This window comes from Pantherophis guttatus, chromosome 2, assembly GCF_059756535.1.
Source record: "Pantherophis guttatus breed Tessera chromosome 2, ASM5975653v1, whole genome shotgun sequence".
In the NCBI taxonomy this organism is placed as follows: domain Eukaryota; kingdom Metazoa; phylum Chordata; class Lepidosauria; order Squamata; family Colubridae; genus Pantherophis; species Pantherophis guttatus.
This window is the reverse complement of record NC_142064.1, coordinates 172,135,653-172,152,807: the sequence shown is the minus strand read 5'-3', so window position 1 is coordinate 172,152,807 and position 17,155 is coordinate 172,135,653. Positions and strand designations below refer to the sequence as shown.

The 17,155-nt window shown below is 41.6% G+C and overlaps 1 protein-coding gene across 25 annotated transcripts in view; it reads right to left on the bottom strand.

Annotated features, from left to right (window-relative positions):
• Positions 1-7,014: 7,014 nt before the first annotated feature.
• The window catches only part of WIZ (WIZ zinc finger), a 76,537-nt gene continuing 66,396 nt past the window's right edge, over positions 7,015-17,155 (bottom strand). For 15 of the 25 annotated variants that reach the window (XM_087883593.1, XM_087883599.1, XM_087883596.1 and 12 more), the window contains 7 exons: positions 16,417-16,926; positions 13,579-14,061; positions 11,536-12,063; positions 10,474-10,974; positions 9,325-9,765; positions 8,685-8,877; positions 7,015-8,459 (listed from right to left, as the gene is read on the bottom strand). In XM_087883593.1, coding sequence (XP_087739719.1) covers positions 8,303-8,459; positions 8,685-8,877; positions 9,325-9,765; positions 10,474-10,974; positions 11,536-12,063; positions 13,579-14,061; positions 16,417-16,926 — 2,813 coding nt within the window. In that variant the 3' untranslated portion in view covers positions 7,015-8,302. The remainder of the gene's footprint in view (positions 8,460-8,684; positions 8,878-9,324; positions 9,766-10,473; positions 10,975-11,535; positions 12,064-13,578; positions 14,062-16,416; positions 16,927-17,155) is intronic. The other 10 variants (XM_087883605.1, XM_087883604.1, XM_087883606.1 and 7 more) reach the window with 3 other exon arrangements.

Below are 17,155 nucleotides of genomic sequence, written 5' to 3'. Positions count from 1 at the left end.
CAGAACACTCCCACCATAGATCCCATGCAATGTCAAATGTTAACTGCTCACTTGCTTAATTCATTAAAGGATGATTTAACAAATTAATACTTTGAGAAACAAATAGGGAATTTGTTACCTGGAATTATATGCTTCATTAAAGGTAAAGGTAAAGGTTCCCCTCGCACATATGTGCTAGTCGTTCCTGACTCTAAAGGGCAGTGCTCATCTCCGTTTCTAAGCTGAAGAGCCAGCGCTGTCCGAAGACATCTCTGTGGTCATCTGGCTGGCATGACTAAACGCCAAAGGCGCACGGAACGCTATTACCTTCCCACCAAAGGTGGTACCTATTTTTCTATTTTCATTTTTTACATGCTTTCGAACTACTAGGTTGGCAGAAGCTGGGACAAGTAACGGGAGCTCACCCTGTTACGCGGCACTAGGGATTCGAACTGCTAAACTGCTGACCTTTCGATCGACAAGCTCAGTGTCTTAGCCACTGAGCCACCAGGTCCCTTTTAGCTACTGAGCCGTCCCTTTATGCTTCATTATTAGCATTTTAATAAAGGTGATAGTAAGCACTTTAGCATTGCATCGTCTTCTTTTGAAGTTTAGGAAACCATGTTTTTTCTTTGAGACAAAACTTTCCCTGGGTGGGAAAAGAAATGCAACATATTTTAAGGGTGTCTATTTTTTTTTTCCATTTCTAATCAACAGCTTTTATAGTTTGATTTATGCTGATGTATCACATGTATCAAATGTATGTGTCATTTGTTTCTGTACCAAATATAAAGATTTGACTTTCCCCACTTAGTAAAATGCTTTTTGCTTTGGTTTGTTGGGGAGGGGGGGACACAAAAACCATTTTTCAAAGACACTGAATATTTCTCAAATTCAGAAACTAGGTTTTCTGGTTCCATGACAACCTTTCCAGTTCCATGACAATCTTATGGGCAATAAATACACCTTGGGAGGCTCCTGGATCTGAATCTAATTTCAAACAATCTCACCATCCTGAGGATTACTGGCTGGTGGATAGAGATATTAGGATTTTTATTTCAATAAATTTGAGAGAACATAACTTTTATTATCTTTAATTAGAATGTTTGTAGCCCAATCCTATATCCATCTTAAAGCTGACTGAACAACTCTGTGATTTCAATTCTATTTTTTCCTCTTTGTTTTTATCATCTCATCTGATGAAAAGTTCAGAAAAATTCAAATTGAAGGTATTTCCCTAATATTACTTTTAAAATGGGAAATTTTTATAAAGATAAATGTAAAAATAATAGTGTCAATTAAAAAAATACTAGATACATACTAAGAGTAATGCATACTTGAAAAACCTAACCTAAGTCCAACAATGGGACTTAAATGTAGTTTGTGTAGTAAAGCATCATCTGTGAATTCAACTGCTGTGGACTGATGAGTAAATTAATCCATGCTGTACAGTGGTGGGTTGCTACCGGTTTGCCCCGGAGGCTCTGCCCACCCGTCTGAACGTCTCTGTGTCTGAGCAAAAGCGTCGTACACCCATGCGAGCACCCACGAACAAACCAGTAGCGGCCAAAATTGAAACCCACTACTGATTCTGTAGTGTACTTCTGTAAAGCAAGCCTTAGTTTTTAAAAGTAGGTGTGTTTTCAGTAGTGTGTTAAAAGTTTTTTCCATACTCTGATTCCAGATTATAAATAAATGTATGCTAAAGTTACCTATTTATTCAAGTTATTAAGCCATTAAACTGGAAACCCTCAAGGTGACTATGTTAAAAAAAAATATCATTATACATCATTTCAGTGTGATCACACATCATGGCCTATTTGAAAAGCCCAATTTTTCACTGCCTTTCTAAAACCAAGCAGGAAGAATAGGGCTGAGCAGAGCAGGAATGTTTTCCAGAGTCCAGGAGTGATAACATTCCAAGGGATTTCTCTGGAATCCAGATCGCATTGTTAACAGAGAGGATCCAAAACATATCCACCTGGTCAGGCAGTGAATACCAGAGAAAGGTGGTACTGAGACATGTATGGTTTTATAGATGACAACCAGTACCTTGAATTACACCTGGAAACACAAGTATCTGAGGCTGTAAATCTGACCTGCAAAAATCCAAAAGACCACAAAATGGCAGAGGTTTCTATCCCAAATCTGGCAGTACTACTGCCTGCTATATTCTGATAATTGTCTCATGGTGTTGTTTCCTGCTCACCAATCCTAGTCATGCATGCTAATATTTGTATCTACACCTATGTATATTGTGTATCCAATCTTCTAAAAAAGCAGCCTCATCAAGTTAAATATTCCCGAGGCAAATGTTTAAAATGAAACAAATCTCTTTATGGATTGAACTGCATCTCAATCATGTTGTATTGTTTTTATACATATTCTTCCCATCTTTTGATCCATTAATTTCAATGTACTATTTGAATTAATTTTTTATTCTGCTGATTAGCCTGACCCCTTCAAATAGATTGTTTCTTTAATTATGCTTCTTTATGGTATATTAATATACCATAAGCCAAATTTTACAGAAATACATGCAGTATTATCTGAAGGACTACAGATGGGTATAGTAATCTCATATCAACACACCATTATGACATTTTTCTCTGAGTGAAAGAATTGTATTCACAATGTGCTTTGTGGTTTTTGACTATTTTTGACTATACTTGGGAAGGTATATTTGTTCCCTTGATAAAGATCTTTGTTCTATCAGTACATGAGAAGAGATTTTCTGGTTTTGATGAAGTGCAAAGGTTAGCTTAACCAAATCAGTTTTGCCTCTGTGTGGCTATCAAAGTTAATATGAAATAAAACAAGAAACATATTTTATGACCCATACATGCATTATAGCAATGATGGCGAACCTTTTTGCCATTGCGTGCCAAAAGAGGGGGAGCATGGGGGTGTCGGGCGTGCATGTGCCCACACTCATAATGCAATGCCGCCCATGCGCCCTGCCCCCGCACATGACCCCCACACAATCCCCCCATCCCCGCATGTAACCCCGCTCCCCCCGTGCATGCGTGCCCGACCTCCCGCCACCCATTTTGGGCCTGGCAAGCCTCCCTGAAGCCTCCTGGGACCAAAAATGGGCTGCGGGGGGGGGGGCACCACTGGAAACCGGAAGAGTGTCAATGAAGTGCCCCCCCGCCCACCACCAATAACAAGCCAGCACAGCCCCCCGCCCTTTCTGCCAAGGGAGCGCGCCCACTTCCCGGCTGGCTTGCCTCTTACCCTGGCTCCAGACAGACATTCCTTTGGCACGGACTCTGCTCCTGTGGCAGTGCTGCTTGTTCTCGGTGGCTGGCAAGGGGAGGCGGCGGTTTCCCTCCAGAATGCTGGGCACAAGCGGCAGGGTGAGAACCGCTGCACAGCCCCAGGAAAGTAGCAGGGGCAACGCTGCTTGTTCTTGGTGGCTGCCGAGGGGGGGGTGGCAGTTCTCACCCTGCCGCTTGTAGCCGGGATTCTGGAGGAGAACTTCCACCCCCACCTCGCCCATCACCAACAAGCAGTGCTGCTGCTCTTCTGGGGTGCCTGAGCCAGCCAGGCACTCCAGACCGCAGATGCGTGTCACCGTGGGCTAGAGGGCTGGGGCTGTGCAAGAAGCCTGCTCCAGCGGGGAGGGAGGGAAGGAAGCCCTGGCCCACCCGTCCTGGCAGACAGCTCTCTCCTCTAGGAAGCGACTGCAGGGATCCCATCTCCGCATCTTTGGGCATGTGAAGAACAGTTCTTCGCATGCCCAAACAGTTCATATGCCCTGGTGCGTATGCGTACCAGAAAGCAGAAGACCAGGTGGCCAGTGTGCATCCGCACTCCGGAAAATAGAAGATTATCTTTCCGGCGGGTGCATGTGCACTGGGCGACTGGTCTTTCGGTTTCTGGCACTCCTGCGTACATGAAGACCAGCTGAGTGGCGCGCCAGAACCAGGAAGAGCAATGGGCGATGGCTCCATGTCCCTGGAGAGATGGCTCTGTGTGCCACTTCCGGCACGCGTGCCATAGGTTCGCCATCAAGGCATTATAGAAAGCAACTACTGCAACAAGTCAATGGAACTGATTTTACATTAAGATATGAGCACATATGAGCAACCTGTGTAGGATTATGGTAAAATTCTCACAGATTGTCAGATTCTTTCTGAGTTTCAGAAACAATGGACAGTTAAGTCAATTCTTGTGATTTGTATTTTTTTTCTGAAAAGCTTGAATAGCATTTTTCAATATTACAGTATATATAATTCTGTCTGTTTCCTCCTATCTGATTCCCATTCCAAAAGAAGGAATCCAGCTAGGCCTCTGCCCCAATCAGCTGGCAGTCGGGAAGGAAAAGGTTTTGGGAAGCTTGTTCTGGAGCTGCCACTTTTGCAATCAAGGAGCTGGCTTACTCAAAGCCTAGCAACAACGAGGACAGGCCTGCAATCTCCCAACTGCCAACTACCCCAATCAACTGCCAGCTGATTGGGGCAGAAAGCTTCAGAAGCTGTTGCCATTTCTGCAAGGAATTGTTGACGCACTGAAAATAGTGACCACTTCTGGATGGCAGCCATGTGGTCCAGGGATGATTGGCCTTTCCTAACACGAGATTCACAGATCTTCAAAAGGTAAGTGTGCAATGAGCAAGGGAGGGAGCAGCACCAAGATCTGTGGGTACACAGTGGGGTGGGATGTTGGGAGAGAGGCGGTATGCGTGTGTGTTGCAACATTTCTGTGGTCAATCATAAGGGCAAATGACCTTGGGGGCACTGCATTGGCCATAAATTCAAAACACAGTTATAAGTATTTTTTGGAGTCTGTCATAACTTTGAATGGCCAGTTGTATCTTTTTTTTTTTTTTAATTTGATTTATATGCCGCCCTTCTCCGAAGACTCAGGGCCGCTTACAATGTGCTCAGCAATAGCCTTCATCCTTTTGTATATTTAAACAAAGTCAGCTTATTGCCCCCACAACTGGGTCCTCAGTTTACCTACCTTAGAAAGGATGGAAGGCTGAGTCAACCTTGAGCCTTGGCGAGATTCGAACCCTGCAGCAATTGCAGGCAGCTGGTCTTAATAACCAGCTTAATAACAGGGTGCCTTAAACCCCTGTACTACCAAGGCTCTTATCTTGAATTTAAGTGATCAGTTGTATCTTGAGGACTACCTGTATGATATTGTATGCATCTTATAGAGCAGCGATGTCTAATCTTTTTGCCATCGTGTGCCAGGAGCGGGGGGAAGGGGGGGGTTCGTGTGTACCGACACCCATAATTCTATGTACCCTGCTCCCGCGCATGTGCGCGTGACACACCCACCCACACCACTCCCCCTGCTCCTGGCACACAATGGTACGGTAGGCTCGTTTTTTGCTCTCCCCAGCCTCCAGAACCTTTCTAGGAGTTTGGGGAGGGTGAAAATGGCCTGCCCCACCCCTCCAGAGGCCCTCCGGAGGCTGAAAACGGCCCATTTGCCAACTTCCAGTCCCACCAGAAGTTGGCAAATGGGCAGTTTCTGGCCTCCAGAGGGCCTCCAAGGGTGGGGAAGGCCGTTTTCGACCTCCCCAGACTCCTAGAAAGGCTCCGGAGGCTGGGGAGAGAGAAAAACAGGCCGTCCCCACCACCCCCTGAAGTCCTCCGGAGGCAGGAAACAGCCTGTTTCCCTACTTCTGGTGGGCCTAGAAAGCCGGAAAATCAGGTGGCCGGCGCACACATGCACACTGGAACTGAGCTCGCATGCCCACCGATATGGCTATGTGTGCCACCTGTGACACATGTGCCATAGGTTCGCCATCACAGTTATAGAGGAATAGGGCTTGGATCTTGATTTGTTTACCATTTTTCTGGTTATGACCTCACTATGTTAGTGATTTTCACTACTCAATTTGCAATTGAACTGAAATCAACAATTAAACTTTGCAAAGAAATGTATTCAGCTCACTAAAGTGGTTACGCTGCCTTGTTATTGTAGCTTTCTGTATTGTAGTTACATGTGGAGGGGAAAAAATCCTTGACATGGAAATTGATTTTAGATTAAGATAATTTCAAAGGAGTAACTGAATTAATATTTTAACTATTAAAAGAAAGTACATGGATTAATATTTTAACTATCAAAGGGGAAAAAATTACATTATCATTATTATCATTATTATTATTATTATTATTATTATTATTATTATTATTATTATTATTATTATTATTAATTCAATTTATATACCGCCCTTCTCCTAGTGGACTCAGGGCGGTGCACAGCCAAAACTAAAATACATAACAATACAAAATTTAAAATTAATTAAAAGAATTATATACTTTGGCCCGAATTAAAACAATGCGAATTAAAACCCATTAACAGATTAAAACTAAACAATTAATAACCATTAAAAGCTAAAAAAGGGGGCGGTGTTCACGCCAGCCCTGCTTGCTGGAAAAGAAGAGTTTTCAGGGCACGGCGAAAGACCCGGAGATCCGATATCCTTATCATCTCCGGGGGCAAATCGTTCCAGAGGGCGGGAGCTGCCACAGAGAAGGCCCTCCCCCTGGGGGTTGCCAGCCGACATTGCCTGGCCGACGGCACCCTGAGGAGTCCCTCTCTGTGGGAGCGTACTGGTCGATGGGAGGCTATCGGCGGCAGAAGGCGGTCCCACAAATACCCAGGTCCTATGCCATGGACATCTCAAAATAAATGTCCTCTTGATAAAAAATCAGCTTATTGACACAACTGATCCCTTAATTATGCAAGACCTTAATTATCTTTTTGATTGCCCTGATAAATTTAGTTTACAATCTCCTTTACAATATACCACATTAATTGTGAAAATATCTTGGATGATGAACAACGTTTTTCAAAAGCTTAGTTTTTTCATCAAGAGAAAGGCAGAACGAGAAAGCACACAATGCTTCAATATATGCTAGGTAGGTGATAAGATCTAGGACTTTTTCAAGAAATTGTTTCCATATCCACTCTTGGAATTCCCTCTACATAAACTCCAGGTTTCTTTCTTTCTTTTGGTAATCTTTCATATATTTCTACAAAGACTCAAAAAGCACACATTCAGATTCTCCATTTTGTTTCCAGAACAGAAGTTTAATCTAATATACATATTCCTAGGTACAATAATAACCAGAATATGCCTATTGAAAAAGTTAAAAGGTAATTTCTCTCCTAGCTTTGATCAGCTTGAGTTCCAAATAAAAACAAATGCTCATTATTTCTACACAAAACTAGAGTTTAAAAAGTTGAGGTTCAATGAAGAGAAAGAAGACGGCAACAGTAATCGAAAACAGGAAAGCAGAAATTCCAGTAGGACTTACTGTTGCTGATCCGGAAACTGCACCAAGTGCCTGCTAGAAAGGAAACAACACATAAAGCCCCTCTAACAAGAAGTCCAGAAGGCTGTGCTGCAAGTTCTTCAGTCACTCCTGGATATAACTTATTAATTCAGAACTGGCCAGAAGGACATGTCATCTTCAGGCAGAGGTCAATCATGAGCCCAAGGCTTAAGATAAAAGAGAATCTTACCCCTCTACCAAAATCAAACTGCCATTGTATTGCAGAGTAGGATTACCTACATATAAAATTCCACAGGAAACAAGGATAACCAACTGACATTAGGAAGTAAGGAAGAGGCAAACGTATATGGTCAAGGAGTTCTTGATTTCCCCTATAACGTACTGGGACGGAGAACCCCATTACACACAATTAGAGGATGTGAACATGCACAACAGGATCCAACGTCCACAGAAACTAAAGACTTGTCACCTAAGGAATCAAACATATATTAAGGTCACATATAGAATCAATAGCTTTCCCCACACAGCAAATTAGCTCTGCTTCTACCCTCCCAGCTTATGTTTGGGCTCAAAATGACCCCCATGTTCACAACTTTCACTAGAACCTCATATTCATAACTCTCACCAAAACATCTTCTACAGCCTGAACTGCAACAGAGCAAGTGCATGTTTTCTCCTTGTGAGGAGACTTTGTCTTTGGAAAAACCTGCATTTACTGGAAGGTTAAGGACAATTCTTTTTTGCTTTTTTTTTTTTTTTAAACATCCTCCCTCTGTGCAGACAGAACACACACAAGAAGCTCTAGTGTGGAATGCCACTGCTGTCAATAAGGACATCTCCAAAAAAAACCCAACATGGTTTTATTTAGTGCTCAAACTCTGGACTCTTCTCTTAGCCTCTTAAAGTCCAAATTAAGTCTACAAATACCTGGACTCTGTAGCGAAACTACAGAACCCATAAAAACAAATGTTGTGTTCACCCCTATTTGTTCAACATTATTCTTGTACATTTGGAAATGTAAGGCAGAAAGCCTGGAATGCTGGTGCTTCCTAAGAGCTTTGCTATTGGGCTTCAGCTACAGGTGGTGCTGCAGGTATTTCAGTCCCACTTCGCAATGGATCAGCCTTGGAGAAGTTAGTCTCCAAAATGTGGCGTTGAAGATGCCGCACCCACTCCTCTTGGATGGAGAGGGGTCCTTGGAACTCCACTTCACAAAATCTGCAGAAAGAATATAATATCTATTGGTGTCGGTCTGAATGCCAAAGAGTGAAACTTTTTATATGCAAAAAATCAATTGAGATTCCCAATGTATGTCTTTGTTTCTAAAGGTTTCAAAAAAAAAAAAAATTGTCTGAGGTCACACAGATGCATGGTGTAGCACAGATATTCCTGTGATTAATATTGTGAATTCAGGAATTAATACAATAGAAGAATGAGACAAACCTGCACTTTAGCGTGTAGATATTGCCCACAAATTTCACCAAGGAAGTCTGTGGTGGCCTAGGAACCAAAGAGGGCACTGGTCTTACTCTGGGGGCTGGCTGGCGGACCTCTTCAGCCCTCTGTTGCAAGTCATTGGATTCATCTTCCCTATGCAGAGGAGCCTCAATGGGCTTAGCCTGCCTCCGTTCAAACTCTAATAAAAAGAAAGGTTCAGTTCAGAAAGTGTGATGGAATATAATAAATCAATTGCAGCTGAGATAGAGGTTGAATAAAAAGGACTTTTTGAATATTACATGTATTCAGGAAAGCCAGTGCTGGAAAGGAGGATAAGAAAATGAAGGGAGTCTGAAAGTCATATCAGATTTTTCTAAAGAACTCTGCCCATTTCAGAATACAACATTATCTGAGCTTTTAACCTAACAATCTCTTAATTAACCTTACTCGAGTCTTTTGCTGGAACTACTCAAACCATTTGAACCGTCAGGCACAGCAGTGAGGCATTTACAAACTACAAGCACTCAAATCTCTGCCAGTATACCCTCCTCCCCACAAGGAAACTATTGCCTCCTCTACCAAGGCCTTTCTCTCCAGCAAGCTTTGCAATGTATCTTCGGCTGGCAATCTAAGAGCAACGACTCACTGTTGATGTTATGCTGATGATGCTCTTCCACCTTTACAAGCGACAAAGGAGACGTGATTGCAGGTCGCTCACTGCTGCCACAACCATCCACAGCTTTACTGTGCTCATTTGGCATCATCTCCCCACTTAGGCTTCTGCTCATCAGTGAAGGACTGCCTGCCTGCAGGCTCAGAGCAACTCTCTTCCCAGAGGCATCACCATCACGCAAGTGAGCAGCATTGCGGAACTTCTTTGCAAAGGGCCGGCCACCTTGGATGTAGCTGCGATAGGCTCCAGCTTTCTGGGGGCGATGCTTGATCCATTCACTTAAAGTCTCAATTGGGGATCCGTTCACACACCATTCAGTTACTCCAAACTGTCTGAGATGTGCCCGGGCATGGCTGGCTAGTGCTTTGCGGTTCTCAAAGTAGAGGCCACAGAGTTCACAGCAGGCTTCACTGGCTGGAAGCAGAAAAGGCAGGGAGCTAGACTGAGCAAAATCCTCAATAAAGGACTTAATCAGCAGTTCAGGAATTGAATGATATCCTTACCTGTTCCATCTCATGATTTCTGTATCTCCCTAAATATCAGTCAGTACTAAGGCTTTTGAAAAGTTCTGTTTGAAATCCCTAAAGCACTGCTTTCTCCGACTCCTAACTTCCTACTTACAAGCTAAGTAAACTCACTATTCTTTGTATGAAAACAGTTATGCTGCAAATCCCTTTGGCCATTTTGAGGACATGGAACTATGGTTGAAATACAGTGGTTTATTTATTTATTTGTTTGCTTAATACTCACTTCTGCAAATGATGAAACTTCTTTATCAACCATGGTGAGAGGGTGGGAGAATTAAACATACAGAAAGGAAGAAAGATATGCTCACAATTATACACCTTACAACTATCCCAATAGATAATGATTTGCACTAAAGAGCTTATATAAAACTGCTAAGTATACTGCTACTACAGGCTTGGAGTTGTTATAAAACAAAATAAAATATCCAGACGTACTTTTGCGTCTGTTGTCTGGTTTACTATTTAACCATGCCATCTTTTTCACTCCACCAAGTCAGAAAGCAATTCAATTTCACAAAGAAAAGCCCTGTGATGGAATTCCAAATTTTATCTGAATCCCACTCAAATTCCCTCCCTGTACCTCGATAGCACTTACATGTATGAGTGGGCTTTTCATGCAAGAGCTTGGCTTTGAATGGTAATTCGGTCTGGATATAGGTTTTATGCTTCATTTCATGACCACTCAGTCGTTCATCTGATAGTGGCCGTTTAGCAGACAGTGGTGCTAGGAATCCCTCCTGTGACTTGAGTAATGACAAGGACATATCCCGACCAAGATTGGGTTTTCCAGTCTTTCCGCCCAGTGGAGACAATGTCATGGGCTGCAGAATTTTCCCAGGTGATTTAGGATCATCGTCTCCCATAGCTGTGGGAAGCTCAATGCTCATTGTGTTTGGCTCCTTCTTTATCAAGCACGGCTTGTTCTTTTTTTTTATGATTTCACGTAGTGTATCAATGGGAGATCCATTGACTGACCATTCAGTTACTCCCATCTGACGTAAATGAGACCTGGCATGGCTGGACAGCCCCTTCCGGTTCTCAAAAAACTCGCCACAAAATTCACAACGAATTTCCCGGACAGGGTCTGCACGAGCAGCTTAGATAAAGACACACAGAAAATGTTTAATAAACAAGGAACTAACCATAAACCAAACCTCTCAAAACACTCTTATTTATTTCTACAGCATTTTTAAGTCACATAAGGGTGGGAAGATCTAACTATATTTATGCTTCAACCATTTGCAACTTGTAGGATAGCTGTTCTCCAATATTGCCAACTTTTAGATATGAGAATCAGAACTGTCAGCAAGTGATATGCTGATTGGAGTTTTCTAGTATTTATAGGCATCAGGAGGGCACTCAGTTTGGGGACAGCTATTCTAGAATGATTGGGTGTTTGGACCTGTATTTTATCAATTACTAAGTTTTAAACCTTCTTGCTTTATTAAGAAACTGTCAAAAACAAAACGATCCTTTTCCACAGTATAAAATACATTTGCATACACGGATAATATTGTCAAAATGGCATGCAGGCTCGTTATCCAAAATTCACTGCTTAATAAAACAAAAACAAAAAAATGAAAAATCTTATGAAATTTGGTTCCACTCAGACATGCATCACACAACTAGGCATCCAATACCCATGACTAACACTTACAGAGATTGAGAGGAGACATCTCCTCCCGTGGTGACCAGGCTCTGTCAGACAGATGCGATTCATTATGAAGTCCCCCAGATATCATTTCCCGCTTGATTTCCATTCGTAATTGGTCTTGCTTCAATTTCTTATGCAAAGAAGAAGGAAGCCCAGAGAATATTTTTCTAGCGGTTGGGGGAGGAGAAGAGGTAGGCGAGTGCCCCATAGGGCTCCCTGGCTGCTGTGCCTTCTTAGAGATCCCAGGCATGTGGCTTTCTCCTGGGCTACAGGGTTCCAGAGAGCCTCCAAGAACAGACTGGGTCATTGACTTCTGACTATGTGCTGGGGAACTCGAGGTACTTGTCCGAGGTTGAGCTCGCCTTTTCAGAATTTCTCGGAGTGTGTCAATTGGAGAACCGTTCACATACCATTCAGTCACCCCCATTTGACGTAGATGGGATCTGGCATGGCTGGAGAGCCCTTTGCGATTTTCAAAATATTCCCCACAGAATTCACATCTGATGTCCCGCACAGGTTCTGCACCAGAGGCTGAGATAAAAAAAGAACCACCAATAAATTAATGTGATTGAAAAAAAATGAGCAGGAAAAAGCAGGATGATGTGGGCACCAACTATGTATTCCCGTCCAATATGGAGTATGAAGCAGGTATATAGTGCAAGGTTTTTTTCACAAGCAAAGCTGGTATTTCAGTAAATTTGGCCAAAAAAAAACCAAAAAAACAACCCACCAAAAATTCCAATAAAGCACCATGAAATCTAGGATAGATATGGTCAAAGCAAGGCTCCCTGTTAATATGGACAAAGAACTGAGAACAGCAGAAAATGTCCAATTAAAAAAGGGTGAACACAGCTGATACAAGATAATGTCTAATGTCAAAGTATAACACAGTTGCACAGTTTCCTTCTAATCCAACTTCATTCAGCTTTTGAGGGAAGAAGTTCAGGCATTTCCAAGGCAGTTATCACATAATCATTGTTAAAATACAAAAACCACCCTTCTGGATTAAGCACACTGACTTATTGTACACTTGATCAGATAATTCCAAAGTATAAGTTAATAATTATATTTTCCATCCCATCATTCAATGTCTACATAAGTCTCCCTATCAAAGAATTCGCCCCCAGAAAGCTTGGGGGAAACCAAGTATCCTTTATTTGCCACCATGCAATTATCTTTAATACAGAACAATCAAAGTAAAGAGGTGCCATTAAATATGCCATATGCCATTAAATATGGGGTGCTTGTGACTATCAAACAATTGTTAATCACCAGTAGGAAGATACCCTTTGACTGGTTTTATCTATTTACTTAAGGGAGGAAAACAGCTATGATCTTAATCACCTTGAAGTTACTCTCCTTCATCCCTGATATGGGATGGTTAAGCATTAGTTAAAGTCCTGGTATAAATGGCAAAAGAAACAATCTTCATCCTAGTTCTCTAAAAGCTAAGACCTTATCTGTCAAAGAGAAACATAGTGGTAGTCAATATCCTGTAGAGACTGAATACAGCCAGTGAGAGCCCTACAAAATGGAAAAGTCAGAAACCAACCCAGGGCCACAAAAAGGCTCAGGCTGAAAAAGAAAAGATGTTTTAAATAGCAAATAAATAAATAAATAAATAAAAATCTTCCCTTTACATAAGAAACAAGCTATGTGGACACACTTGTCTTTTGATATTTCTAAGTGCATAGAAACCAAGCATATCGCTGGGTCCTATCTGGGTCAAGGATTAGTTGTCTATTCGGATCAAATAGAGCAAATGCCCAGAGAAGGAATGGGTAACTTCAGCATATATGCAGAGGCCAGCTGGGAAAGCTTTGATATAGCACTCAGAAAGGCTTTGAAGGGAAAGCGCAATGGAGAATGCAAGCCAAAGAGTACGTTTCTCCACCCCATTATTGGTTAAATAAGACATAAGGCAGGTAATGACAAGAGGTCTGCATTTCTAAGTGCACAGCTCCATGTCACATAAACAAGACTAGAGGGGTAGAGGGGGAAGAGGAAGAGGAGGAGGGGACAATAGCCAGCGCTGATAGAACCTACAGAGATTGAGTGGAGCCATCTCAGCATCTGATGCCCAGTACGCACTGGAAGAAAGACCCTGTTTCCTTTGTAGACTGGCCACAAGTGACAGCCTGTGCCCATGTGGCTTCAGCTTCTTGGATGGTGGAAGGGAGTGAGGTGAGAGTATAGATGGCTGTTTGCCCAAAGGCCTTGGTGAGTGTGCTTGTTTCATGCCTGTGGTAGGTGTTGCTGTAGCTGTGCTCTTTGGGCTGTGTCCATCAGAACTCCCAATCTCCCCTAATGAGTCTCTCTCGCTATGGATGAGAGAGGAAAGACGGCCTTTGAAGTCTTCATTTTTGATGAGATCATTTAAAACATCAATAGGAGATCCTTTAGCATCTGGATTGCTCACTCCCAGGTGTCTCAGGTGGGCTCTAGCGTGACTTGACAGCCCTTTTCTGGTTTCAAACCAGGCACCACATAATTGGCAGTCAATTTCTCTGCCCGAGTCACTATCTACAGCTGCGGAAAAAAAAAACATTGATCACAAGAGATACGATTACATAAATAATGTGTCTCAAGCACCTTTTAAAACCTGAAGAGGACTTTTCTCTAAAGGACTCGTTTCTTAGAAAGGGTATGTTAAAACAATATTTACCTATAGGAGTAATTGATATAAAACTCCAAAGGAGAGGCTTGTTATTCACCCATAGCACAGCTGCAGATTTAATAGTTAAAACAGACAATTTTGCAGAAGAGATATTTAACATTTCCTTTCACTGACCCAGGTCAATTTTTCCAACAAAGTTCTCTTTTTTGATGCATAGGCTTGTTCTATCTCAGCTTAAACCAACAGGTGTTTAAGTATATGTAACTTTTGAGAATGGAATAATAAAAAGTTAGTTATAATGTCAGATTTCCAAATATCAATTGATGTCAGCAAAATCAGTTGGCAGAGAGAACAGTGCTATTTGTATTTGCCTAATATTTCATGACTTGAAGCTCCTTACCAATATGGTCAATTCAGCTAAATGACATTCAACTGAGTGGAATTCTTCCCATAAGAACTCATTTCTCCCATCTGTCCAGTTGCTAGAAACATCTTCATTTAATAAGCTTTCATTTTGACTTCAAAATAAGACGAATTGAGAATGATACTGACATACCTCTTGCAGTGCTATGCCTTTTATGAATTACAAAATGTAAAACTGAAAGGAGTTGTTAGTTGGGTTTTGCAGAACTAATATTTTAAGAACTTATTTTAATTAATTACATTTATGCCTATAACAAATGTAATGCATGTTCAGAAAAGCCATATAAGCCATAAAGAAAATGACAAGTTATAGTTAAAAAATCTTCTATTGGGTATGTAAGGCAAAATAATATTTGAAATTTCTTCATCCAAAATAAAGACAGCATAGGTTTCTAGAACATAAAGTAGCTAGGCAAGACATCCATTTAAAGATGAATAATAGCTCAGAGCAGGATTGGAAAATTAAAATTTCTTGGCAACCTCTTAAGTGTTATAACTGATGGAGAATAGCACCATATTTAAGGACTGTAGTGCATATGTTAAAAGTTAAACTATTATATTGTGAACAGTGTGTCTGCCCTAAATTCATTATGAAAAGCAACAAACAGTACTTGAATACACTACATAATTTTTAGTCAGTGAAACTAGTATGGCATTCAATGATGGGATGAATATATCAGGTTGAAATACATTTTACATAAAAGTAGTGCTGTGGACTTTACTGCTGATACAACAATGAAAAGAACCACAACAGAAGCCTTATGTATTCCTTATTCACTTCCTACAAGAAAAAAAATTATTTTAGAATCCTTGCTCAAACCCATCAGACAACTGCTCTTTCATTATAATTCTACTTACCTCAGCCTATATGCAAAACTAAATAAAATTCACTGTAATCTACCAGTAACAATTAGTGAAGAGCTGAAAAAGGCTGAATCAATAGCACAGACACTAAAAATTCTCCAGTGCAAAAGAACATCAAAGAAGGATAGTGGATGACTTATACTGTTTCTACAGATTTCACCAAAAGGCTGAACAGACTTAGCTCTGAATAGTGAAGCCAGAAATATATGCTAAATTAGTTTCAGATCAGAGAAGTTCCATTATGAGTCACAATCCACAAATCTTAAAACAAATCCCAACAAAGACAGCAAAAAGGAAAAATGTGCATGTAATGGGGGGAGGGCTGTTGTGTAAAAGAATAGAAAAATTTCTTCAGTCAGAAAACTAGTAATGCCAGCAGCACTAAATTACTATCTTGTATTCTAACTTTGCTCAAGATTTTAGAAGGAAGATGGTGTCTATAGCTGCTGGCCCTTTAATGGAGAAATATTGTTGAGTTCCAACCATAAATACATATGATCTCTGGGCACAAATAAAAAAAGGCACACACAAAAGCTTTGCAGCACAATCTGGAATTGTGTAAGTGTGATCAACCCTCATAGGGATAAGCTGGACAAAGAGACTGTTAAATTACACAGAATTGCCTCTTTTGCTGAGATGAAATATTTAGGGATTTTTAAAAAAAGCAAGACCCACTTACTCCAAGAAAAACACTCCATCTAATCTTTTAGAACAGAAATCTTTGCATCAGATCAAATGCATCCTATTTGTCTTATTCGCTCATAGGGTGCATGTCTCACTACTATAATGTACACAAGTTGTGATGTGTGTGACTGGAGTAACCCAAGTAAAGCCAAAAGTTGTAAAATGCGTCTCCTGAGTGGGCAATCCTGCAGGGGTTCACTCTACAAGCTAATGTGAAAGTCAAGAGCTCCCTGCAGTAGCAACCTGCAAAGCCAGCTCTCCTATTTGCAAGCAGCATCAGGATCAAACAGACTCACTTAGATTTAAAGGGCCTTCTTCCTCCAGTTGTAACCACTGTGTTTTAGGTGGACTCTGCAGAGGGCCCAACGGTAGCTTGGGGCTTTTGTCTTCAGGGTTCTTTTGTGGAGGAAAACCAGGCAGAGCAGATGCCATTTTCTTGAGTATGGGAGATCCTGGTTGGGAAACATTCTTGGGGGTGAAACCTGGAGGGGATTTGATTGCTTTGTTTACAGGTGGCTCTTGTGACCTTTCCGAAGGTTTGTCGAGAGGCAGCAGCAGTGTTGGCCGTGAGGACCCTGCAGACCTTTCTTTGGGAGAGGCAGATTTTTTGCTAAGACTTGGAGAGACGGGGCTGCTGTCCATTTTTCCCTTCTGTTTCATCAGTTCATAAAGTAAGTCGATAGGAGCTCCACTGCTCTCAGACTCAGCCACACCAAGCTGCCGTAAGTGAGAACGAGCATGGCTGGACAGGCCCTTGCGGGTCTCGAAGCAGGTGCCACAGACCTCACATTTCGTGAGGTTTGGTGCTGGAAAGAGGAGAGTGACTTATTGAGACAATGTTAAGCTTAACCCTAGACTATCTTTGCTACCACTCAGTAGACCAGAAATGTATTTATGTTATCTTGTTTGGGACCCTTCTCCATAAAACAGCCAGACTGATTTCTGAAGTCTATTTTACAACAGATAAATTTGCTAAATGATAAGTGGTGGTTGCAAATTTCTTGAGCAAAAATCAAATCAAGATTAACTTCTCAT